Source organism: Zea mays, chromosome 5 (genome assembly GCF_902167145.1).
Source record: "Zea mays cultivar B73 chromosome 5, Zm-B73-REFERENCE-NAM-5.0, whole genome shotgun sequence".
NCBI classification, from domain to species: domain Eukaryota; kingdom Viridiplantae; phylum Streptophyta; class Magnoliopsida; order Poales; family Poaceae; genus Zea; species Zea mays.
The window spans coordinates 182,240,781-182,267,160 of record NC_050100.1 but is presented as its reverse complement, the minus strand read 5'-3'; the positions used below and the strand labels follow the sequence as shown (position 1 = coordinate 182,267,160).

At 42.4% G+C, this 26,380-nt stretch overlaps 1 protein-coding gene, 1 long non-coding RNA gene and 1 other non-coding gene across 5 annotated transcripts; 2 read left to right on the top strand and 1 right to left on the bottom strand.

The window, feature by feature from the left end:
- The first annotated feature begins 213 nt into the window (after nucleotides 1–213).
- On the top strand, nucleotides 214–3,455 carry LOC109939975 (nitrate reductase [NADH] 3). Its single transcript, XM_020538578.1, has 4 exons — nucleotides 214–1,315; nucleotides 1,400–1,540; nucleotides 1,652–1,884; nucleotides 1,972–3,455. Exons 1-4 carry the CDS (start codon nucleotides 307–309, stop codon nucleotides 3,259–3,261), a joined length of 2,673 nt encoding a protein of 890 aa, XP_020394167.1. The 5' UTR covers nucleotides 214–306; the 3' UTR covers nucleotides 3,262–3,455.
- A 1,225-nt stretch (nucleotides 3,456–4,680) lies between these two features.
- Nucleotides 4,681–10,505, top strand: LOC103644336 (uncharacterized). Of its 3 annotated transcripts, XR_002262456.2 has the most exons (11): nucleotides 4,681–7,153; nucleotides 7,369–7,480; nucleotides 7,659–7,785; nucleotides 8,239–8,347; nucleotides 8,572–8,809; nucleotides 8,932–9,083; nucleotides 9,479–9,569; nucleotides 9,688–9,817; nucleotides 10,014–10,121; nucleotides 10,263–10,358; nucleotides 10,468–10,505. It is a non-coding gene; the product is annotated as an uncharacterized lncRNA (long non-coding RNA). The 3 variants fall into 3 exon arrangements; XR_002262455.2 differs by having other exon boundaries at nucleotides 8,932–9,569; XR_002262457.2 differs by having other exon boundaries at nucleotides 7,369–7,564; nucleotides 8,932–9,569.
- Nucleotides 10,506–20,706: 10,201 nt separating this feature from the next.
- On the bottom strand, nucleotides 20,707–20,780 carry TRNAI-AAU (transfer RNA isoleucine (anticodon AAU)). Its single transcript has one exon. It is a non-coding gene; the product is annotated as a tRNA-Ile (tRNA).
- Nucleotides 20,781–26,380: the final 5,600 nt, after the last annotated feature.

Genomic DNA, 26,380 nt, shown 5'->3' with positions numbered 1-26,380 from the left:
CGTGCGAAGAAACCTGAGCATGAGCAGATGTGGTTTTGGCTGGTTGTCGCTCATGTGACGTGTGCTCACTGCTCAATGGCGAATCCGAACCATTCTTTTTTGGCGTCCGATGGTCCAAGACATGCGGGATTGCAGGAGCTTCACCGGCCCGCGAGACGCGAGTCTATATATACTGCTGGTACGCAACCCGATCGAACAACCTGTCTACTTGTATCGAGAACAACGAGCACCCGCTTCTCATCTCTCACCACTCACCAGCAACAGCAAGCAGCAAGAACAAGTAACGTTTCAACCAGCCGATCGACCATGAGCACTTGTGTTGAGCAGCCAACGCACTCGGCCAGCCTCGATCCGACCGCTGCCCAGCGTTTGCCGTACCCAGATCTGCCGGTCGACATCCTGCGCCGCTCATCCGTGCGCGGCAGTGGCTTCGTCGCGGCGGCCCTTGTCTCGTCGGCCCGGAAGGCTGACGACGACGCATCGGACGACGACGACGACGACCATCAGGGTGATCGACACGAGACGTATGGGTCGCACTACCTTCGCCATCTCGGCGTGGAGCCGTCGGTGCGCGACGAGGGCACCGTGGACGCGTGGGTCGAGCGCAGCCCGTCGCTCATCCGTCTGACGGGGAAGCACCCGTTCAACGGCGAGCCGCCGCTGCCGCGGCTCATGCGGCACGGCTTCATCACGCCGGCCCCGCTGCACTACGTGCGGAACCACGGGCCCGTCCCGCGCGGCGACTGGGCGACGTGGACCGTCGAGGTGACGGGGCTCGTCCGGCGGCCCGCCCGCCTCACCATGGACGAGCTCGCCCGCGACTTCCCGGCCCTGGAGCTCCCCGTGACGCTGGTCTGCTCCAGCAACCGGCGCAAGGAGCAGAACATGTCGCGCCAGACGCTGGGCTTCAACTGGGGCCCCGGCGCCGTGTCCACGTCCGTGTGGCGCGGCGCGCGCCTCCGCGACGTGCTGCGCCGGTGCGGCGGCGTCGCCGACGGCGCGCTCTTCGTGTGCTTCGAGGGCGCCGAGGACCTCCCCGGCGGCGGCGGCACCAAGTACGGCACCAGCATCACGCGCGAGCGGGCCTTGGACCCCACCATGGACGTCATGCTCGCGTACCAGCAGAACGGCGGGCCGCTGCTGCCCGACCATGGCTTCCCCGTGCGCCTCATCGTCCCCGGATGCACGGCCGGCCGCATGGTCAAATGGCTCAAGCGCATCGTCGTCGCCCCGGCTGAGTCCGACAACTACTACCATTACCGGGACAACCGCTTCCTGCCGTCCCACGTCGACGCCAAGCTCGCCGACGCCGAAGGTGAATTGGTCTCCTGGAACCGATTTAATTGCTTCTACTGAATTGGTACGCATATATATGCTGAAACGCAATAATAATATACAGGCTGGTGGTACAAGCCGGAGTATGTCATCAACGAGATGAACACGAACTCGGTGATCACAACGCCGGCGCACAATGAGTTCCTGCCCATCAACGCCATCACGACACAGCGCATCTACACCATGAAGGGATTCGCATACTCGGGTAACACTTATCTACATGCATGCCCCCGATGTGGAGTGGCAACTGGCAAGCGTCATCTGCAGATGGTTTATACTTCCCTGCTGTGTTTTTCATCGTTCCTACTTGTTGCAGGTGGTGGCAAGAAAGTGACGCGAGTTGAGGTGACGCTGGACGGCGGCGAGAACTGGCTCCTCTGCGCGCTTGACCACCCGGAGAAGCCCACCAAGTACGGCAGGTACTGGTGCTGGTGCTTCTGGTCCATCGACGTCGAGCTCATCGACCTCCTCGCCTGCAAGGAGATCGCCGTCCGCGCATGGGACCAATCGCTCAACACGCAGCCGGAGTTCCTCACCTGGAACCTCATGGTACTGGTACCGTGTCCATGTCGACGTTCGCTGTGTTCTCTGTTTATGAATTTATGATGCTCATGCTGTATCATCACGCGTTTGCAGGGAATGATGACCAACTGCTGGTTCAGGGTGAAGGTCAACGTGTGCCGGCCGCGCATGGGGGAGAAAGCAGGGCTTGCGTTCGAGCACCCGGTGCAGCCCGGCAACCAGCCGGGCGGATGGATGGCGCAGCAGAAGCACCTCGAGACCGCAGAGGCCACGTCCGCGGCGACCTCCACCACCAATCAGCAGTTCACCATGTCCGAGGTGCGCAAGCACGCGTCCCAGGACTCGGCGTGGATCGTCGTCCACGGCCACGTCTACGACTGCACGGAGTATCTCAAGGACCACCCGGGCGGCGCCGACAGCATCCTCATCAACGCCGGCACCGACTGCACCGAGGAGTTCGACGCCATCCACTCCGACAAGGCCAAGGAGCTCCTCGCCCCATACCGCATCGGCGATCTCGTCACCACCGCTGGCGCCGAGCAGGCCTCCCCCCTCGAGCTCGCTCCCAGTCCTCCCATCCGCCACGAGGGCCCAGCGGCGCCCGTCGTCGCGCTCTCCAACCCGCGGGAGAAGGTCCCGTGCAGGCTCGTCGCCAGGACGGTGCTGTCTCGCGACGTCCGCCTGTTCCGCTTCGCGCTGCCGTCGTCCGGCCAGGTGCTCGGCCTCCCCGTCGGCAAGCACATCTTCGTGTGCGCCAGCATCGACGGCAAGCTGTGCGTGCGGGCGTACACGCCGACGAGCTCGGTGGACGAGGTCGGCCACTTCGACCTCCTGGTGAAGGTGTACTTCAGGAACGAGAACCCCAAGTTCCCCGACGGCGGGCGGATGACCCAGTACCTCGACTCGCTCCCGGTCGGCGCCAGCGTCGACGTGAAGGGGCCGCTCGGCCACGTCGAGTACGTCGGCCGGGGAGGCTTCGTGATCGACGGCAAGCCGCGCAAGGCGGGCCGCCTCGCCATGGTCGCCGGCGGGAGCGGGATCACGCCGATATACCAGGTGATCCAGGCGGTGCTGCGCGACCAGCCGGAGGACAAGACGGAGATGCACCTCGTGTACGCCAACCGGACGGAGGACGACATCCTCCTGCGCGCCGAGCTGGACCGCTGGGCAGCCGAGTATCCTGACAGGCTCAAGGTTTGGTACGTCGTCAGCCAGGTGAAACGCCTTGACGAGTGGAAGTACAGCGTCGGGATCGTAACGGAGGCCGTTCTGCGGGAGCACGTGCCGGAGGGCGGCGACGGCACGCTGGCTCTCGTCTGCGGGCCACCGCTAATGATCCAGCTCGCCATCTTGCCGAACCTAGAGAAGATGAAACACCACGTCGATTCTGTCATCGTCTTCTAAGCTACCTAGCATCGTCCCAGTTTCGTTCGTTACAGCAGATAAAGGCCTCGCATCTCTTATATTCCCCAGTGGAGGAATGTGTGTGCGCGTAAAAAGGCTCTACTCGTATATGCGCGTTTGTAAAATTAAAGGAAAAGATGTGTGCTTTGTCGTGGAATCTAGAATAATAAATCTTATCGTACTAATTTGTAACACTCGGATCATTCTTAAACTGGTGATACTTATTCTTGACAGCTATATGCACACTTTATCCTTACACATGTTCTCTGTTAATCACTCATTCCAAAATTGCTCTTAATCAAACACGACGCAGAGATTCTTTTTCAAGACATACGAGTATTATATAAATTCTATTATGCCTTAGGACATGATATCACATAATTAGAAGCTCCAAGCCTCCAACTGGCACGTTAGGAAAACATAAATCTTAGAATACTACTAATTAAAGAATATAATAGAAATTTCACGTTGATTCTAATTAAATGAGCTTAAAAGGGATAAATCATAGAATACTATTACCGAACGTGGTAGGGAAAAAATTCTCAACTAACGTGGTAGACTTTTTATAATAATAATAAACATCTAACCTTTATTTCAGTAGACTCTACTCAATATAATCTGTACTACTTATTAAGTACGTAAGAGTAGTCTGCCTCCCTCTGTTCTGCCGTTCTGCCATCTAGCTATCTCAATCGTCCGATATGCCGTGGATCTCCTCTCCCGTCCGATGCGCGTTCCCTCCACCAACGCACACCCTCCCACGATCCCCGCATCGCTCTCCTCGCCCACCAGCCCTTCCCCGTCCTCCCGGCCGCCAACCGCCCCCGTCCGTTTGCCCGCACAACCCGCCTCTGCAACGCCCGTCCAGCCGCCGCCGGCGTGCTCGTCCGCGATGAGCACCGCCAGGGCGCCGCGAAATCGTTTCCTCTGTAACCACAACCGTCCGTCGTTCAGTCCACCCACGCGGGCGAACAGTGAAAGGCATCGTCTCCGTCTCGTGACTCGTGATCGCTGGACTGCCGCCGCCCGCCGCCCTCAGCTTAGCTCAATGATTGGGAGCACCAAGCCGCTCGCGGCGCCGCTGCACCCGCCGTGCCCCTCCGGTCGCCGCCTCGCCCCCCCGTCCTGCGCCCCTGATTCCTCCCCAGCTCTCACCCCCGCCGTCGAGAGGCCAGGTCAGTCTCAGTCTGACGGCGCCCCGCCGCCACCACGCCCGGATGTGGTCGCCTCGTCCCTCGCGCTACGCGCTAGCCCGCAACTCAATCGGTGGTCCCGCTCGCGGGCGCTGCGGTCAAACCGCCGGCCTAGGCTGGAAAGCGCGCTCTCCTCGTCCTCGGCGGCGTCGGTGACCAAGACGTCGCGGCCCGAGGACGCTGCGGTGGCGGTGGAGGATGGCGAGGACGACGACGTGTGCGTAGAGAAAGGGTGTTGTCTCTGGTATACATCTGACCTTGTGATTATGTGTTGTTTCAATCTTAGATGTGCAGTATTCAACAATGTCTGACGAGTAATTGCCAAAGTGCTACTCTGTTCATGTTCGTTTTCCCCTACATTCCAATTGTTTTGGGGCAGAAATTCCTCTAATCTCTTGACTCTGTTTTCAGAGATTCGGTGTGGTTCAGATTCTCATGCTGGAGGAAAAGGAGGGTGCTCCCAATCAGATGGAGCTCATTACCTTAGCAACAAGCCTGTGAATGGTCTGTCTCGTTTCCCTCTCCCATTTATTATTTTTCAGAACAACATTTTTGCACTGTCTGACTACTGATTGGCAAAGGGCTACTCTTAGATCATGTCTTATTTTCTTTTCGCTCCAATTGTTTTCGCTCCAATTGTAATGGAATGAGTGTGAGTATGGGGTAGTGTAATCCTGTAACTTATCTCGATATGGTATATATGGAAAAATCGTTTTCTATAATCTCTGCATTTATATTAGTTGGGAATAGTAAGTCTTGGATTATCTATCCTTCAGAATTCGAGATTTTCTGTTTTGACGGGGGAAAATACTCCATGATTTTGTAGTGGGTTTAATTGTTTTTAGCATAATGAACATGTGCTTTGCTTTCATAGAAGTTGTATTTGCAATGGTGTGTGAATGGTGTGTTTCCAGTGAATGGTGTGTTTCCAGTGACCATACTTTCATAGAAGTTGTATTTGCAATGCAATTATTTTGTCTATATCCTAGATATAACCACAATATTGCAATTTGAAATTTGTTCTTGTGCTTTGGTTGTACAATTGGCAAAATGAAGACTACATGCTTTTGTTAAGCAATCAAAATCTCCTTGGTGCAAATGCTTCAATCCAAGCTTATCAATCATATTTGTGTATTTGTGCATATAAATTTCTTTGCTGCATGGTGCATTGGATCAAGGCATAAAGTTACTTTGACCCTGACAAGGACATCTCTTAATTAATAATGATGTACATGGATAGCAGTACCACCAAACATTTGAGATAGTTTGAGAAAGCAAAATGGCACTATCTTACTTTACTGGCATATGGTATTCTGGTGAGTTGAAATATTTATTATTTAGATGGTTCTGGTTGGTTAGTTTGTGAAAGCAAAATGACACTATTTTACTTTATTGGTATATGGTATTCTGACGAGTTGAAATATTTATTATCTAGCTGGTTCTGGTTGGTCTCTTAAAATAATGTAATGCATTTTTACTTGTGACTCGTAAGATATCTGAGCAATTGGCAGATGATTTACTCTATGTTTAATTTTTTCTCAGTTGCTTAGGATCCATTGCAGCAGGTATTTTCTGGCTCAAATTTTACAGATTGAAGGTATGAGCTCATAACTGAAGCTTTCACTTAGATGGCATGAACACCTATTTTGTACAATTAAATATAGCTACATCTTATGTGGTCTTTTTACTCTGGAGCACATGAACTTCTCACCCGATGAAGGAAAAATTACCAGTTTAATCTCGATGTTAAATAAATAAATAAAAATCCTATATAGTTAAGGTGCAACATGATTTTGTTGTGAAAGGAATTAGTATGCTCTTTCCTTGAACCAGAATTAGTCTGGTGTAAACAGTTACTAAAGTTTAATAGGTTCCACGTGATGGCTTTTATACTACTTTATTTATTGTATGTGCTACAGTGATAATGTTACACAGTTGATGCATTATTTCCCTTGTTCAGGTAAGTAACACAAGGGATATTCCATGCTCTACCTATGACCGCTCTTGGGGCTGTTTTGTGTAGTTAATTTCTAACACAAGTTTTAACAGCCAATTCTTTTGGGATCATGTGCAATTTGCTGTTAAAATGAGGTATGACAAACTTGGGCTTAAAAATGATTAGTTAGCACTGATTGCTCTGAAGTAAGACAATGGACCTTTATATGTAAATAACTTCTTCAGTACTCAAAAACTCTAACCAATTATTATTAATGATGTACAATGTGCTCATCCTGATAATGAAGTGCATCTGAGCATTTGAAACGAATCTAGATTCTAGCTCTAGCTAAGGTTATACAGATATTGTGCTGAACCTTGATGCTACTATTATGTGTAGTAAAATTTTTGGGGTCGGAATTGACCAAACTTATGGATTTATTCAACGTTTCAATTCAGTGACAAATGCTACTATTTTCTATATTCAGATACTTGGTACTGATTTCTTGATCAAACTCATTAAACTTAGCATTCCTTATAGTTATCCCCACACGCTGAGGTTGCGCCTGTGCCAGGGCAGAAGACACGCCTACATCGTGGACGGATATGCGCTGCCATGGACTGACCTCAGCACAGATCGTGATTGATTTGTGGGTGACCCCGGTTTGATGTCTGGTTGTTGGGCTGCGCAGGTGGGCTGTCGCTTGGGATCGAAAAGGATAGGGCATCTACTGCCACCATGGGGTTTGTCGACGACTCCAAAGGTGATGAGCTGTTGTCTTTTACTCATGAGCAAAGGGGCTTCTGCATATTTTTTACTAGCGTGGATCACCTGCTAGGAACTAGGAGGAAGGAATTTTTACAATCGGTTTTCTTGAGCAAGTAGTAGAAATTGCAGCTGCAATAATTCAGTGTTGAGGAGAAATTAGTAAGTTATCAATCAATGGCAAGTTCAGACCTGCGCTCTCTCCCTATCCAGGGCATGCTGTCGCTACCAGAAGTGGAGCGAGTGCCCATCCTCGACGCAGGCCTCCCCACCGCGACTAGAAGTAGGAGTACATTGTACCATTAGCAATATATTCAGTCGTGAGGTCAGTTCTCCTGTCTATGACATGCAGACATATAACAAACTTGCTACTCAAATCACCCTCCCTCCATCTTACATAGCTCCTGAGGTAAAAGTTAAAATCCATCCATACTTGCTTTTTTTCTTCTATTTACTGTTAGTCGTGACTTGTTCTCCACCATCTATTAATGAAAAAATGATAGGACACTGGTAAAATTAGTGGAACAATTTGGACCGAGGAAGTGGTCTTACATAGCACAACTGCTGCCAGCAGGAGTGGGGAAGCAATGCAGAGAAAGATGGCACAACCATTTGAGGCCAAACATCAAGGTAAATTCTTCCTTTATTAGTTCAACTTTTTTCATTCTGAGGACATCCTTCGCTTTGACGTAGATGACGCATAACCAATAACCAATACCGTTCCATTGCTTCTCAATCTGTAGTGAAGATAAAGTATGTGTTCTTTTCAATTATAGACTACTCCCTCTATTTTTATAAGGTTCATTACAATTTGGGGAAGTCTTTAGAAGTGTACTTTGACCATCTGACAATAATCAGTAATTGTTACAAAAACAATCTGTATTTAGAAGATGTTCATGATGTGAATCTAGCGATACAGATTTACCTACAAAGAATGCACATATTTTGCAGATAATTGTTGATCAGACTTTATGAAGTTTGACTTTATTGAATCCTAATGTGACATTCTATATGCAGTGATGTACATTTCTTGCCTTCAATTTTTTATCCAGTTATCTGATTTTTTTATCTTAACACTTTCAGTAATATTTGGAATGGTCATAAGTCAAACTAGACTTCCCTAGCGACAGCGATTCAACGAATAAGAACCAGGCCAACAGTTATGTAGTGCAGAGATCTACTCCCAGTCCCGGTGAGTTTGATTAGAAATCATGAATGTTCAGTACCTGGCTCAGTTTTTATTAGCAGTGTAGTGAGACCGAGAGCATGAGGCTTCAGTACCTGTCTACTAACATCAGATGCATTCGTTGATGTCTTGATTAGTTGTAGCAGGTTAATCTCTATATCTATGTCACAACATCATCAACTTCACTCTTCACTTGATGCGCTAATGTTACATGTACCGATCTTCTACAGGGAACCAGCTTCCAGTGCCTCTTGTACCGATCATCGGCAAGGGAGTGCTAGAGGAGGAGGTTATGGTGAGTCACACGTGGGGGATCGCTGCCGCTGGGTCAAACACCTCGTGCTTCACCAGAACTGAAGCCGACCCAGTCTCCTTCATCAACATGGTGACTCCTCCCACTATTGAGGTACACAGGCACTCATGCATCATCCACTCTGTCCCATCCTTGCCGAGCGCAACCCATGGAAGGTACTATACGCTCTTATCGCATTTTATTGCTTGGTGTGACAATGTGTCGCATTAGAAACTTTGTTCTATGTGCTGACATTATCCTGATTCTCCATACGGACGTGTTTCATGGCTATTGGCAGTGGTGGCACGGACTAAGGTGGTGAGCACGACGGAGAGCCAACCTATGGAAGATATGGAAATATCACGGTTCACTTGGACAATTGAGACATTCACCAGGTTCAGTGGGAAAGAAGCACCATTCAGAGGTTTTTGTTGGTGGTGGATTCAAATGGTGAGCTCCTGATCCTTCCACTGTCATGCCTGCAGAAACCATGGAGTTTTTTCTACCCCTTCTATTCTTTAGAGTACTCGTAACATTTGTTGACCTTCATGGAGATGTGTGCTGATTTTACCCAAGGGGAACAATGTGGACCACTTCTCAATGTACTTGGATGTTGCTGACTCAACCAACCTTTTGTATGATTGCACCCCTAACCTACATAGTTGAGTATTAGGTTTCTAAATTTTGAAATAAACCTTTGTTTCTTCCGTATGGTTGGAGACTATGTGATATTCCTTATACTTCTTGTTCATTTTTTGTTTGATGAAGGAAGTCTGTAAGTTAACTTTTTTATACAGTTTATTTTTGAAGATATCTCATGACTTGTTTCAATCTTGATATCGCAGTATGCGAAGAATGACATTCTTTTCCTTGATTTCCCCTGTTTTGCGACTCCAGCTGAGGCGCTTTGAGTATATGAGAGATACCATGGTAAAGGTTCGTTTTGATAACTTGAACTCTGTTCAATTAGTTATATTGTCCATGTACTTTAGAGTATGCTTGAGATGTGTTGTAATTACAATCAAATTCAAATCAACATTTATTGTTTGCCCAGGTAAATGATCGCTGAGTTCCCTCTGTAACTTGATCTGAATAGAGATGCTAGCAAATACATTGCTCCAAATGCAGATCGAAGTACAGAAGACCTTTACACTCTTCACAGACAATGGCTTTTACCACTTACTGTAATCTTTCTATGGATTTAAAACGAACCAGTTCATTTACCATTCGTGACATGTCCCTTTTTTCTTTAACACCATGGCATTTTCTTTTGTTACGACTTTTTAGAATTCTGAGTCATAATGTGCAAAATTAGAAATAACTTCTCCATGGCATATAAACACACCTATAGATCTAATTTCTTTAATTTATTCACTGCAGGTAATTTGACGATACGAGAAAGAACAATTGGATCTAGAATTTGATGAGTAGCCACTCCATTATCACATATCCATGGATGCTTTGAGCATTTAGAACGAAAAGATCATTGTATTGTCGACTCCTTGATGTCTATGTCATCTCTTACTGTCCTATAACTGATTTAAATAGTTCATTTTGGCAGGAAACTGAGATAATTGTTTGTTTCTAGAATGAATTACTCACTTTAAGAACTACATGTTAAACTTGCAGCTGCCGCATGAACTAGAGACTGCACGGATTAATGAGTTGCTTGGGAATATTCAGGCCGTGGTTACTCCTGAAATGAATCAGACAACAATAATTGAGGTAAATTTCCTTGAAGAGAGCTTTGTGAAAACACTACTTGGGAGCATTGACTATTTGATAAATAAAAACGTTTTCATTTAATTCTGTCTAAAACCTCATTCATATTCAGGAATTTGACAAGGGACACCAGCTTGAAGAAGTTAAAACAGTCAATGTATGTGCTATAAATTTTACCTGGCAAACATTTATACAGTATAAGATAGAGCAAAATCTCATTCAGATATCACATTAATGTGTACATATGCTATGACGCAGGAGCAAGTGGTTGTTCCTCCTGTAAAGAATCTAAGCAAACAAAAATCCCAACAAATCCAAGAAGACTAAAAGAGGAGAATTACTATCTGTGTTGTTTTTTCTACCAAATTGGGAGAACTATGTTAGCAGTTTCATGATGAAGTTGCTTGAGGAAGGTTTTGATCTTTGTGCACATCTACTAGCTCTACGACGCTACCATTTCATGGAAATATCGTGTTTATCTTAAAGTAATGACGCAGTGTTTGTTTAATCATAGTATTTTAGTCATAGGTCATGTGTTTGGGGGGGATCCTGTTTTGAGACTGGCAGCAAACATAAGCAGTTAGCTTAGGTTCTGAAGTTTGTCATTTGCAGCAGCAAGCTCAAGCAGTCATTTTAGGTTCTAAACATTGTTATGCATGCGATTTTTTTTTCATATTTTAGGTTGCAAGTTATTTTCTTTATTTACCAGTTAGTTTCATTTGCCTAAGTTGTATTGGTTGTAGCAGTTAGCATGCATGTTTGTTGATATAAACAAAGTAGTTCATACTAGATATGGTCACTATTTTTAGAGAGATTTTTTTTTGCTTTGGTGCAATTTTACTGCCTCTGTTGCCATCTGAAGAAAAATAATAAGAGATAAAGGGAACAAATCATATGTCAATTTTGCTAACTTTATCCTCAATGCAAGAATTCTTCAGAAAATGGCCATCGGTGTCCCTAAAAAGCGGAATGACAAATGGATGGCTAATCAGCTTTTGAAGCTACATCTGGAGTAAAAAACTTCGAAGGATGATCTTCAGTTTATGCGCTACTATTTGTTGACTGAAATGGACTTGCAAAAGCGCACTTAATACTTGTCAGTTTTGGATCCATTTGTTGCATTGGTCGATGTCTTCGGCGGAACAATCTAGGGATATTTCCTTCTGATTCATTAGTGTTCAACATTATAAGAAGTGGTTTATTAGTTTTGTTCAGATTTTTGTAATTATTTATGACATTGTAACCTTCATCAATCATACATGCATGTCATCGCTTCGTTCAACTACACAACGTGCATCTGTTAAGTTCTGTAAGTTTTGAATGTGCACATCATAAATTGATCGTTGTCTTATCTTATTGCGAGCTTGGCAGTTTTGAATGTGCAGATTAATGTACTTTTGTTTCCTTTCTTATTTGAAATCTCTGTCACCGTCACCTAGACCAACCAGATGCTCGAGGACCTTTTCTCATAACAGAATATCATACATTTGTACATAAGTTATCATGTTATTATATGTTCCCGTTGCAACGCACGGGCACTCACCTAGTCACTAATGATCCTTGGAACTATTATGTTTTATAAAAAGATACCCATCTCTACTATGAAAAATACAGAAAATGACCTCTTAATTTAATTTGCATTTAGATTACTCACTTATAGTTTTATGAAAGATAATAACTTTATATATATATATATAATTTACATCAGCCATAATGAAAGATAATTTCATATAACCCCATTAGTTTTATGAATTGACCATTTATCCATTATGAAATATAATATAAAAGTCTATGCTAACATTCAAATTACCCATAGGTGCTATTATGAAAGGAAGTATAGAATAACATATTTTAATTTCTTTCTAATTCATCTGCAGAGTTGGTGTCATGCAAAATAAACAAAAATATCTTTCAATTCCATAATAAACATTAATTTCAGCTATCAAAAAAATAGTTCAATATCCATAAACTACATTATATGTATTTCTAAATTACACACATTGGCTAGGTGTAAAATAAGCATAATTGTATGTTCGATCATGTAACCAAGTAAATGTTAATACATTAGGATAAATATTTGTTTTAAAAGCCTATCAAGTATGGAAGATTATTGTTTATCAAACTACAAAGCAATATACTTTAAGTCATATTAATACTCCATGATAAATGCAACCTTCGTGATGTCGTCGCTTGGCTACCAATCTGTCACTCCTCAATTTTGAGGTCCAAATCGACAAACTTGCCTCATGTATTTTTTAGTATGAAGCTGTCAATCCCTCCATAGTCAGGTAGTCTCTAAGCAATCTCCATGATATCTACATGTGTTCCACTCGTCCTCAACAGTACGATCATTGAGTGTTTATGCACCAACCTTTAATTGATCCAATTATTGTCTTGACTTTGATTAACTCTATCTTCTTCATCCTCATGTGTACGCTTGCTTGTAGCCATGTCAAGTGCTAGCCATCGATGGTCCATCATTTGTTTTTTGTCCCTTTATCCAGTCCCTCTTATCCACCCATTAATGGTCCTAGTCTGTTGCATATGAACTCATGTTTGACTTTCTTCATCGCCATCTACTACCATGACATGCTCAACACCTACACAACACCATATAAGAGACATGTTGCACACACTAAATCATGCCTTTGTCAGTTCCTCACAAATTTAACCAAAATTTCGAGCATCTTCTTAATAATCGCTCATAACATAGGCACATATCAACCATATATTCTTAGTGGTGGTGACACATAAGCATGAGTTTAAGATGAAGGCGGTGGAGCATAAGCCTCATGGTAGGACGTCATGGACTAGGATCATTCTCAAGGGTGGCCAGGAGTAAATGTTCACAGGGATCCATGATGAAACTAAATTCACTCAATTAGGATCTAGAGCCACTTCCATAGAGATGAATATAGGTCTGTTTGTTTTAGCTTTTTCCAATGAGTTTTCTTAGAATATAGTTGTGGGGGTAATCTGAGTATCATGGAGATTAAGTGCAGATGAAGGGATTTATAGGGTTTATGATCTAGAAAATGACAGATTGTTACTATCGTGATGACTCAGTCGATTCTATGTTCATGTTGATTTTGGACGGTTTTCACCAAAGCGATTCTCATAGAAGCGAGCTGAAAAGTTGGACGTTTGATAACCCGCAGCAACTTCTAGCGTCCAAAATCTAGAAAAAAGTTGAAACAAACATCGCCTATGGAAGGTAGTGTAACAAGATAAAGGGCTAAAACTTTGTTATAAACTTGTATCTCTTATATAGAGTGGGGTTACCATGCTTGGGGTAGGAGAGAACTAACACACCTTAAACATAGATATGGTAAGTTGACAAACTTCTTCTAGAGGATACCTAATTCAGGAAACCAACAACAAACACCACCTGACATAAGCTAGGTTAAGGGAACACATGAATACGTTCTAATTACTAAGCAACACAAACAAATTAAGCTTTGATAAGGGATCGTCTTAGATCAACTAGATTAAACAAGGAACAAAGAATGACTAGGTTAGATTAAAAGCTATTTATACTTATTGTTGGTCTTATCTAGGAAGACTTCTAAGATCAACTAGCAATGATTAGGAAGACAAGTTTGTGTTTCCAGGCATCTATCAAAAGTTCTAAGGGGGTTGGTTTTTTGAGTTGTTATGGTCGTAATAGAAGTTGTGTTGTATTTGAAGGTTTATGAAACTTATCTAGGCTCATGAGTGATTAGACTAATTGATCATATTAGAGATTAGGTCAATAAAGATATAGAAAACTTTATTGTATCTAGAATTTCAATGTTGTAAGTGAAGGCATACTACTACAGAATGCTCATGATTGTTTGTTCATGACCCTCCTCCACCATCGATTTTTACCTAGGTTTTCACTGTTGATTCAAAACCAATAGTGATAAATTTCATTGGCGTTAGTTCAATGTTTGATCTGGCAGTGAAGTTGTTTCTATCACCACTAGTCAACATTTGATTTGGTGATGATAAAGCGAATATCATTAGTAATTTGACATTTGATCTGATGATGATGAAGTGGGAAAAACAATTGTTTGATTTACAATACAATAGTGATGTATATTTCATAACTATTGGTTTGGCGTATGATCCAATGGTGATGAAGAGGTGATCACTACTAGTTTTGCATTTGATATGATGGGGATGTCTTGAACATCACAACTGATGCGACATTTTATCTTGCACTGATGACCATCATTGTAGTTTTCATCATAGCACCACCACCTTGTCTAGGTTGCTAATTATATCCAACACTAATACTGGTTTTCAAAATACAAATTTAAATGTGGCATTGTAATTATTAACATCAGTCATGTGATTACATCAGACCCACATTCTACAAAACTCATCAAAATATATATCTAGTTCAAGTCACGAGCCTACACATCAATTCCAACCAAATGTTCTCTCAACAACATGAGATTTAAGATTAAAAACAGGTACAAGGTAACAAAAAAATATACACGACTTTGTGATTACCGAGTGAACAAGATGAATCCAAGTAGCATCTATGTTTTTGTGAACCGAAAACGTGACTTTAACCACGTCGTATCCTCTGTGGTAAATACTTGTGCAAGTCTGATTGCTTAGGATTTTTTATTTCATTTCTCTCCTCCTAACTCTTCTATATGATTTTTGTGTGTGTGAATTCTTGAATCTAACTTCGCGGGGAAGTTCAGGTTGGTTTGAGACATAGAGTCCTCCTAGAACCATTGCCACCGGTGGGTATATGCTGATTCATCTCAAGTTCAATATTTGAGCAGTTTAAATGTCTTTAAGAAAACCCTAATTTGAGTTTGAAATTTCTAATATGTTTGTAAAGGGTGATCTTTTTTAGTTCAAACTTCTTTTAAATTATCCTTATCTTGTTGTCCGCAAAATTTCATCTCAAGGTGTGGAGTTTTGATTGAGCGGCACAACCGCCCCGAAGAGAGGCATTGCCGCTCTGTTCTAAGAGGTTTTCAATTTGCTTTTTTCCTAAACTTCCTGGTGTCAAATCTAAATTTATGTTTATTTTAATAGCTTGATACTCCTCCCGGGAACTAGGCATCCAACCTTTAGTGGGTTGAGGTGTTCTTCATTTTAGATCTTTTGGTGAGGTTTTGATGTCAAAATACTTCTATGTAGATGATCTTCATTTTCCTAATCTTTTTGTCTTTTCTAGAATCAAATTTCTCCGGTCTTTGAGCCTAATTCTTTTATTTGGAGCTTCTCAAAATCTTTTTCTTCATCTTCAAATAATTTATTTATGTTTATCAACAATCAATGGTATCTATATTTTCCTATTTTTTTTATTTTTTTCCTCTAAGATTATTTTCCATTTTCTAGAGCAAAATCAAATATTTAAAATACTCTAAATTATTTTTCATATATTTTAGTTGCATACCTCATTCTTCGATATCTTGAGTATTTTTAAGGGCTAGTTTAGAACTCAAATCTCTTTAGAATCCCTGTCTTTTTAATTTCCTAGGGTGAATAATCCTTAAAATGCCATCTAAATAATATATCTAGTTCTTCATGTTTTTTATTATCTCCGGATTTGGCTCCGCTTTTCCAAACGAGAAGGCCGAAGTCCACGGATAGCCTTCGGAGCCCCCTCTTCTTGTCTCCATAGATGAGCAGGGCGGCAGGCTAGCGGCTCCCTTTTGCCGCCGACCCAGGTGCATGCCAGCGAACCACCACCACTGCCGTGTTCGCCATGGACGACTCCACCCGCACGTTAAGGCGTGTATCTTGGGCTCTTGGCCATGAAAGATCCATGCACTACCTAGCTTTTCTTATGAGCCACACCGCCGCGCCGTGCCATGCTTGATGCTACTACTTCCTGCCACCAGACCGTTGCATGTACACCCTCCAGCTAGCAACCAGTCCAAGCCGTTGTTGTATTGCTTGACTCGTCCATCCACACGACTGCTGCCGGTCCATCCACCTTGACCTTTTGTGGCCTCCATCCGATCCATCATCGTTAGTGTTCCATTTGTTGCTTGACGACTGCATTGCATGCCTACGCTAAGCTTGCTAATTAAGGCGACCATCACTACTGAAGAAAGTGCTACCAATATCGATTGGTAATGGATTCGCAATCGTTACTAATAGGCAACCATGAGTAAATGTGTTAATCTTTAGTCCCGATTGTAAAACTGATACTAAAGAGATGATTCATGACATGAACGGGTACTAATGCGTGGCTTTTCAGTTTACATATTTTTTTTAAAAAAAAATCGGAGCTATATGTTATTCAAAATTCCTTAAATTTAAATAGATCTATAGAAAATGATAACGAAATTTGTATCTACAAATAAATTTGTCACGAAAATAGATTTAAAATCAATATATTGATGCTAATTATGTATTAGAAATATAAATATTTTTTATATATTCGGTTAAAGTAGTTAGCATCTCGATAAAGGAGAACGACAACTATTCTGGGATATGATGGGAGAAGTTTGTTTGTTTATCAAGCCAAAACTTTCGTCTTTCCTTCATGTGAAGGGTGCCCAACTTCATGTGAAGTGGATGATGGACTGCTTTTTTTTAATAAAGGAAGTTTTATTAAATTTTCAAGTCTATACATCGGGATAGCTTAGTCTTTAAAGAGACTTCCAGATCCTACATGGCTACATATCACGATATGCACACAACCTAAAAAGAAAAGAGGAAAAAAACACATGGTAGACCTCAAGCGCTACATCTAGGTAAAAAAGTCCTTTGGCCACTAGCGTCAAGTGTTGAGCTATCATAACAACCATGTCATGTGAAGTTGGTCGCTGCAAAATTACTATAAACCGAGCTAATGAACAATTTTGAAGATAACATCGGGGCATGCCTATAATTGAAAAGTTCAGAGTAAGCTACCGAATTGAGATGTTCTCCCTGGCAGAGGAGAGGGCACTAGGGCTGGAAAAAAAGCTCGAGCTCGACGAGCGGGCTCAGGCTCGTAGCAGTTCGGTTCGGCTCGGACCGGCTCGACGCTCCAAACGAGCCCGAGTCGAGTCTGTTTTTGTGGCTCGTGAAAAGAGCGAGCCAGCTTGGCTCGGCTCGCTGCAGCTCACGAGCTGGCTCGTGGCTCGATCCAACAATAATTTGTTACATAAAATCATAGTTAGTATATAATATTAGTACCGAGTTGACAATTAATTTATGTTATTTGATATTACTATACAAAATTAATCTATCATCTATATTATATTAGTGATATATCTATTTTACTAATTTAAAATATGTTATTTAAAATATTTTTAAGATTTGATATTATAATTTAGAGAACAGATCTATATTTATGGGTAGGCTCGTTGGCTCGGCGAGCCGGCTCGTGAGCCGAGCCGAGCCTCTCTTGCAAGCTCGCCAGATGGGCGAGCGGCTTGGCTCGACTCGTTTCCACCCCTAGAGGGCACATATGAGTATCGTTGCTGATGTCCACCGTAGGGTTCTAAGAATGCTAACAAAAGCTAACTGTAGCGTACGTACACACGAATATAGCTCATCGTCAGCTGCCAATAAGGTTTTGGCGCAGTGAATTAATCAATTGCAGTTCTTATGGTGTCTCCACAAATATTTAGTATTTGATAGTAACAACTTTGTCTCATAGTTAGTACTACTGAATAGCTTACGCGGTCAATGCATCTGTTGGATCGCGTGACGTGCTGGTGTTTAAATTACAGGGGCTGCAACCGACGACGACCAGGACGCAGGTGCAGAGTGGAATTCAATACTGGCCTGCCGCGGAGATGGAATGGACCCAATCCCAATCTCACCCGGCATATTGTCGCAGCCATATACCGCTTGCTAGTAGAGACTCTTGTGTTTGCCGCGCAAATAAAATAAAAATAATAAGAAATAATGGTTTTGCGATTGCTGTGTTTTTTTAAAGAAACAAGGGTTCTGAACCATATCTTTGGCTCAAGTCCCTGAAATTTTTTTAGCAGACTAATTTTTTTATTCCCTTTATCTTATTCAATTTTAGTCCCTAAATTGCTAAATACAGAAACAAAAACTCTGTTTTAATTGTTGTATTTGATAATTTAGGGACTAACCCAGAAACCAAACACCCCCATAGTTAAATAAAAAAATGTTTGATGAAATTAATGATCAATGTATTAATGGTTAATGTTCATTTTTGAACCATACCCTTGGCTAGGAATGGTAATGGATCACGATCCAAATATTTTTTTTCATAATTTGTTTAAGCTATTAATGCAGTGTTTTTCTTGCAATGGTAATTACTCGACAAAATCTATCTATTTGGCTTTCTTTCAGGGCTCAGATGGATTTGATCCTTGGATAGGCATATGCAGATCTTGCCCCCCTAGGTGCAAAATGTTTCTATGGAGGACATATTGTTTAGCTAGGAGAGGGCTCCCACGTCCTCAGCTTTGTGTTCTTTGTGATCATGAAGAGGAAAATATTCAACATCTGCGTGTGTTTGCTAGGGACTTCTGGTTCATGATTGTCTCAATAAGAACTCCTAATCTGTCTAAAATTTATTTTTGTAGAGTGGTGGAGTAGAATGACCAAACACCTAACAAAACCTACGAGAAAGGGTGTAAGCTCACTGGTGATCTTCGGTGCTTGGTCGATCTGGAAGTATAGAAATGCTGTGAATTTTTTGAGGTGTTTAGCCTTGCTTGCAGACAACTCTTCGGTCTTTTGAAGATGAGCGCTAAAGGTGGTGCTTATGGGGTGTTTGGTTTTAGGGACTAATTTTTAGTCCCTCCATTCTATTCCACTTTAGTCACTAAATTGTCAAAAATAGAAACTAAAATAGAGTTATAGTTTCCGTATTTGACAATTTATAGACTAAAGTGGAATAAAATGGAGGGACTAAAAATTAGTCCCTATTAACCAAACACTCCCTTAGTGGGAGCCATAAGCTTGAAAGCTATAGGCCAAGTTCTTCGAACAGGCTATTTGTTAATAGGCTAGAAAACAACTAGGTCATGCTAAAGTGTGTGCGCTTAGTTGAAAATGGGTTGTATCGAAACAACCTCCTTCTAGGTCCGGGGTGGGGGTCTAACTTGTAGCAGACTCGTTTTCTTCTTTTAATACAATGGTACGTAGCTTTTCTATATATTTCAGAAAAAAACGAGAACAACAAGTAATTTAAGATGGAAGAATTGTGTTCGTTTGCCTGTGAAGGATGCCGATGTACTACCTATAACTGAAAAGTTGACTAGATTACTGAATTAAGATGTCCTTCCTCGCAGTGGACACATACTTTGGGGGTGTTTGGTTTCTAGGGACTAATTTTTAGTCCCTACATTTTATTCCATTTTAGTTCTAAAATTGCCAATTATAGAAACAAAAATGTTTCTATAATTGGCAATTTTAGAACTAAAATGGAATAAAATGTAGGGACTAAAAATTAGTCCCTAGAAACCAAACACCCCCTTTATCCATGAGGAAACCGGATGAGCAGCATTCCTGATGTCCACCGTATGATTTTCTAAGAATGCTAAAAATCAACTGTAATGCTGTGTCCGACAGATACTGTTTTATACTGTATGCTACACTGTTTATAAAATAATGTTTAAAATAGAAGATGTGATAGGTAAGATTGTTAGGAGATAGCCTAATAACGTACGTACGTACACACGAATATAGTTCATCGTCAGCTACCAATGAGCTTCTAGCACAGTGAATTAATTAGCCGCAGTTGTTATGGTATCTCTTGACAATGCCACGGATATATTTATTTGCTAGCAACATCATGTCTCCTAATTCAAGAGCGGTACTGCTAGCTTACGCGGTCAGTGCCTTCGTTAGATTATTATTATCCTCGTATCCTGATCCATCTGGAAGCAACCAAATAATTGGTTGTTATGTCCTGTTACGCCTGTTTTAAGGAAGGAACTTTTTGATCTGCTTCTTCATAGGATAAACAAATCTAAAAAAAAATATGTCTCCGCAATAGAACTACGTACTCTGGAGAGACCAATCCTTGCAACTTTTATTTAACCCTCTTTCTGTGCATTATTCCTCACCCTAACACTGTAAATGACTTTTTTAATATACCTTAATCAGTAGGGGATTGTCTCCCCTCCCGTCTCTCGTAAAAAAAGATTGTTCATCGGCACTGCTAGATTACGTGGTGAGGACCATTAATTTAGCACTGGTACTCTAGCTTACGCAATCAGGACCTTAATTTACAGGGGGTGCTACAGACGACGACCCAAGACGGATCAGAGCTCGGCAGGACCTTAATATACTCTAGCTTACGCAGTCAGCACTGCGATTGCTGTGGTGGTGTTGTTTTTTTTAAAAAAAGAATCAAGTGTTCTGAACCATATGTTTGGCTCAAGTCAAAATATAGTTAAAACAAGAAAATAAAAAGTAATGGCCCATGCAGGTCTCGAACCTGCGACCTTCGCGTTATTAGCACGACGCTCTAACCAACTGAGCTAATAGGCCAGTTGTATTTTTTTGTATCACAGGTATTTAATGTACACAAAAAATGCTAACACCAGTTTTTAATAAAGCCAAAGCTAAAGGCAGGGACAGACCCAAAATTTAGAGGGTGAGTATTCAATATTTTACTAGAGCACGTTTTTTGACGGCATAAACCCTAGCCTATTAGCTTTTACCCTTTAGACATATATAATTGATTATAGTATCAAGCTAGGAGCAGTTACATATCATATAAAATATATAGCACATAATTGAGAATGCATATTTCATAACTAGTAAACTAGATTATAACAACAAAGAATATGTCATAAAATAATATTGTACAACACTCGACGACAGTGCCTCACGACTTCATCAACGACTTTTTTGCGGGTGATGCATGTTGGGCCATGAATCCCTCCCCTGGTTTGGTCTTTGGTGGCCCCTATGACATCTTGTCGCGTCGTTGCTGTCCGCCGAGACTAAGATTAGGGCATGTGCAACTTTATTTAATATAGGGTTTCTTGAGGGGTCTTTAAGGGCTTAAGTAAAAAATACAAGAGTCACAACTTTCTATATACATCGTCTCTTAGTTGCATTGATGATCCAGGGTCTCAGAATTGTATCATGCAATCTTAACATCCCTTATAATTTATTGAACGATCTAGGGTCTTCAGTAATAATCGACAATTATTGAACGATCTTCTCAGGATCATTTGCAAGGTAGAAGGCGCGACCGCCCATTTTTTTATACTGATGTGCATCGATTTGGAGATGGTGAGTGGGTTGTGTGTTGGGCTGGTTCATTAGTCTCTTGGGCCAAACCTCCAACTTTATCTAATACTTACCCCACTGTAAATTGTAAATCGTTCTAGTGTATAGTAAAAACTATGTATAAATACTTTATAATTTAAACAGAGAAGCAAATATAATAATACCATCACTATATTTTCCACACGCAAGGGAATTCATGAGGTGACTAGTGAGTCAACCATATCCACGTCAGATTCGACGGAGGAAAACTGTCTGTTTTCATTTTCATAAGACATTGTTTGGATGCTAATATATCTACCTAAATCTATGTATGTTAGAATTATTTGATGGAAAGTTTTACTTTAAATTTTATACTAATATACACGGATATGATCAATGTATATTCATCGAAACAAGCAAGTCCTGAAGGAAGAAATCTTCCTACCCCCAAGATTTTTTTAGGTCTTCATTAGCTACTATCTCCAAGATTATTGAATAAACTTTATGGTGTGTAATGGTGGAGAATACCAATAACATCATATTAGAAGTCTAAGGGTCGTTGGCTTGACTTATATGGTGGGAATTATTTCTCTTAATTTGAGAAGTCAAGGAACGGACAAGGGCGTGCCATACGCGTGCGCCACCGTCGTCGCCGCCGGCCGTGCCGGGCGCGAGCGGGCGTGGTGTGTGAGTGTTAATTTTTTAGCACTCATTAACCGCAGGAGTTTCAACTCCTGGTTAAACCTTTCAGTTGGCAGAACCATTTCAGAGTCACAGCCCAGACCTTGCACGGGAGATCGACAATTAGGTTTTTAGGGAGCGTCTACGCGACTGCCCAACGTACCTTCGGAGCGCATGGAAGGGTATGATAAATTCAGTTCCTTAATGTTTTACGTTCTGCAGATTATATATGTTTCATATATTTATCTGTGTTGTTTCATATGTACCAATGATTCTATCTCATCTGTTCTATCATATTATAATATATTATATCTGTTTGTTTTAATTTTACAGTCATCCTGTTTATATTGCTATCTAATTATTTTCAGTTGTTCCGTAATAATACATGGACCATGTTTATATACTTATTATATTTATATGATTCATATGCTTTATGTTCTCATGATCCATATTATTATGGATATATTTAAGATTATGATTTCTATGATTAATTATTTGTTATATGTCATTATTATAATGTTAATTTATGGAATTAAAATGATATGGAAAATACTTATAATTCTAACACTCCATTCACAGTGGGTTTTGTTTTTCTTCTACTTCCAAGCGGATCCCAGGGAGAAATAATGGCAGCGAGAACGTACACACCAGCTATGTCTTCTCTATTGACAGTAGTCTTTTCAGTTTTCTTAGCTTCGTTAATTAGATGTCATCCTTCTCTCTCTTCCATTTTCTGTTTAGCTCATACAAAAACAATCGATATTTATGTGTCAAACACACGGCCGATCGGAATCGTGGTGGATACGAATCTGCAAATAGATGATGTCTGTCACAACGTAGGTGCTGTTAGATTAATTGGGTTGAAACCCATTGACTAATTACTCGTAGAAGTTACAATTAGTTAATTGGCTTTTGATGACCGGGAGTTACTGTCTTAATGACCTTTTGTCTTGATGGTCCTCCTTTTTATGACTAGTAACTAATGTCTTTGATGGTACTATTTTGATGGTCCTTTCATGACTAGTAACTTATGTCTCTTGATGATCGACAGTTATCATCATTTGGCGGCACTTTTATGGCATTAACCCGGAAGCGAAAGGGGCTCCTGGTGCATATAAGAAGAGGCGCTGCCTTTCATCCAAGGACACACGTAACACCATCAGAGCTATCTATTGCTACGCTGTGTTCTGCTTTCCCGGCTTCGTGTTCTTGCGCGCACAAGACACGGAATAAGCAGGCCTATGAAACCATCGTCGTTGTAAGAGATCTTGCTCGAGATAGACGATCGATCAGATTTTTGGATCGCACAGCGCGACTGCTTGATCGACATCCACTTGTTCGCAGGAACCTGTTCGTCTTCTTCTTGCTTGATCGACATCGACTTGTTCGCAGGAACCTGTCCGTCTTCTTCTTGGTGGTTGTTCGCGTTGCGAACATCAATTTGCATCGAATTCTAATCGACTATATTTATGTAACACCTCAGAATTCTATTTTGAGGTTCTCCAACGACCTTGGATTAGGATATCTCTTAATAAGATAACTAGCTGAGTGTCTGTGCGTTGCAACGGCAATATATAATACTAGTAGGATAACTTATATACAAAATATGTGTTATACCGTTATGAGAAAATGTTTCATAATCAATTTGTGATCCTGGTCATACATAAATTTTGTTATTTTAATCTATCTGTTTCACCACTATATTGCAACCATCAGTATCATGCAGACTTCGATATATGCCACGATTTGCATGGTCTCATCATTGGAGAGCACGTTCCACACATGCTGGAAGAGATTCCCTTGTACATAGTTAGTCATCAAGCACGCACCACCATACGCTTTTACTTAAACAAAAAGGCAAGTGTGTGTGTTTGCAAAGAGAATTAAAGGCAGGCCGGCACAAAAGCTACCCCGACGGTGGCGAGGATGGCAAACTGGTCATTGTTGTCGGACCTCCTCTGCGTCACCTCCCGTGACAAGATGACGCCACAGTCCTCGATATAGTGGTCATCGAACGTGCGTGATATGCTGAGTACCGATGACCCTTGGCTGGGCTACCAAACGAAGTGTACCCCGGGCTCATCAGCGAGGTAGTACGCCTGGCCGTTGCACCACTGGATGCGCTACTCATCTATATACATCATGTTCGAGGACACTCATACAACGTCAGCAACAGTCGTCGTCCCACCGTACAAGAATTCATGGCCGATCAGTAGCGACTTATGTGGCAGGTTGGGCTTTAGGTGGACGATAAGCTAGACGGTGTGGTGGCGTCATCGTCGGATACAGTGCCCAGAACAACCCGAGAGTCGTCGACGTTAGCTACGACCATGAGGCCCCCTGCTTGACGATGAACAGTGCGGGGCAGCCGCTCTGCACCGCGTCCAAGCGGCGGCTGCGCCGGAGCTTGTCGTACACAGCGGCGTATGCGGGCATGTAGGACTGCTTCTAGAGATCGAACTGGCAGTCATCAAGCTTCTTTCTCGTCGTCGATGAGCGACACCAACGCGAGTGCCTCCTGCTAATGGTGTTTGTTCGAGGTTTCCAAGTAAGAAACATGGATTCATGCTTGACATTGGTTTATAAAAATGACTCATAAGTCAGATCCATAAAAAAATATTACAAAGAATAAATGGCATGCATGCAAAAAAAGGAAATTAAGTTGAAAACATTATTCAAACAAAAGGATTTCATGCAAGGCTCTTCTTTAAATACTACTCCCTCCATCCAAAAATATAATTCAAGAATCTCAGTGATACTTATCTACTACTACGCATTGTGCAAGGGTAGCAGGTGGGCTTGGGGAGAGATGTAGTAGATGTGTTTTCTGTCATAGATGTAGACATAAACACACAAGTGGTGTAGCGGTAGCTACTGCTAGCATTTGCTTGAGAGGTTGCGGGTTTGAATCTCCTTGGGATCATGTGTTTTTTAATTTTAGCTAGACGTGGGTATACGGTGGAATGAGAATGGGAATGGGCTTTGCGGAGAGGAGAGAATGAGAAAGATAGAACAAGAAATGAGAATGGTGGCAGAACATGGGAATGGGTTGTGCGGGGAGGAGGGAATGGCAGAACAGGGAATGATGGCAGAACACGGAATGACAAGCTACTCTTGCAGCCTTAATAAGTAGTAGAGATTTGCCACATTTAGAGTTACATCTCCTAAACTAAATGTTTCCTAATAAAGATTAAAATAAATGATTACTAAATGAAATTAGTTATTTCTTTGTGGGCTTATATATATTCATAAGCACTCTCTAAAGGACTTTATGCACTATAGATTAGTTATCTCAAATATCTAATTTTGTTATATGAATTTCACATTCAAAAATGTTTGCTTAAAATAGGATAATGTGTGAATTATTCTTTATAGAATTTTGTGCTTTGAGGCATGGATAAAAGAACTAATATAAGCAAATACATAATTATTAATTGCATTGTGCTGGTTATTGAGTGTGCATCTAGTTGGATCTGAAATTTAGAACTCAGATTTGAAGTTGAGTTGAGATTAGCAATTCAAAAAAGAGAAATTGGAAAAGAAAAAAAACAGAGAAAAGAGCAAACCCCTATGCGTGGGCTGAATTCCTTGGTCGGCCCACATCCTCACCCCCGCGCAGCCCACTTCCGATCGCATGCATGGCGCTTGCATTCCTACCCCACCTATGAGACTCTCAGGACCACAGCTCGCGCGTCCACACCCTCTGTCATGTGGGCCCCTGCGATCATCCCCTTCCCCGAGTTTGTTGCGTAGCACACGCTGTCGATCTCACGGTCGCTTCCCCCGGTCGGACTCCAACGTTGGGAGTATAAATCGCATGCCACCATGCTCCTTGGGCCATCCCATAATCGGTCTGCGCGCTCGCTAGGGATCCGCCATACCTCGGTGGTGACGGGGGGTGGTCGTGGATGGGCGAGATGGCCACCATGGCTGCGCCTCTGGTCCGCCGTCGGCGTCTAGTGCTTACGCCGCCACTTAGTGTTTGGCAGGTGGTTAGGGAGCTTCACGAGCATGCTAGGAAGGCATGTGTCACACCTGGTTTTAGAAGACAAACCGAATGCAAACCATGTACGTGTCAGGATCAGCAATTCACGTACACAACAGTTACATAACTGGACATCATCACACAGTGCTCAAATAATAACATAAAAGAGTAATAATAGTCGATTACATCATATGTCTGAGACATC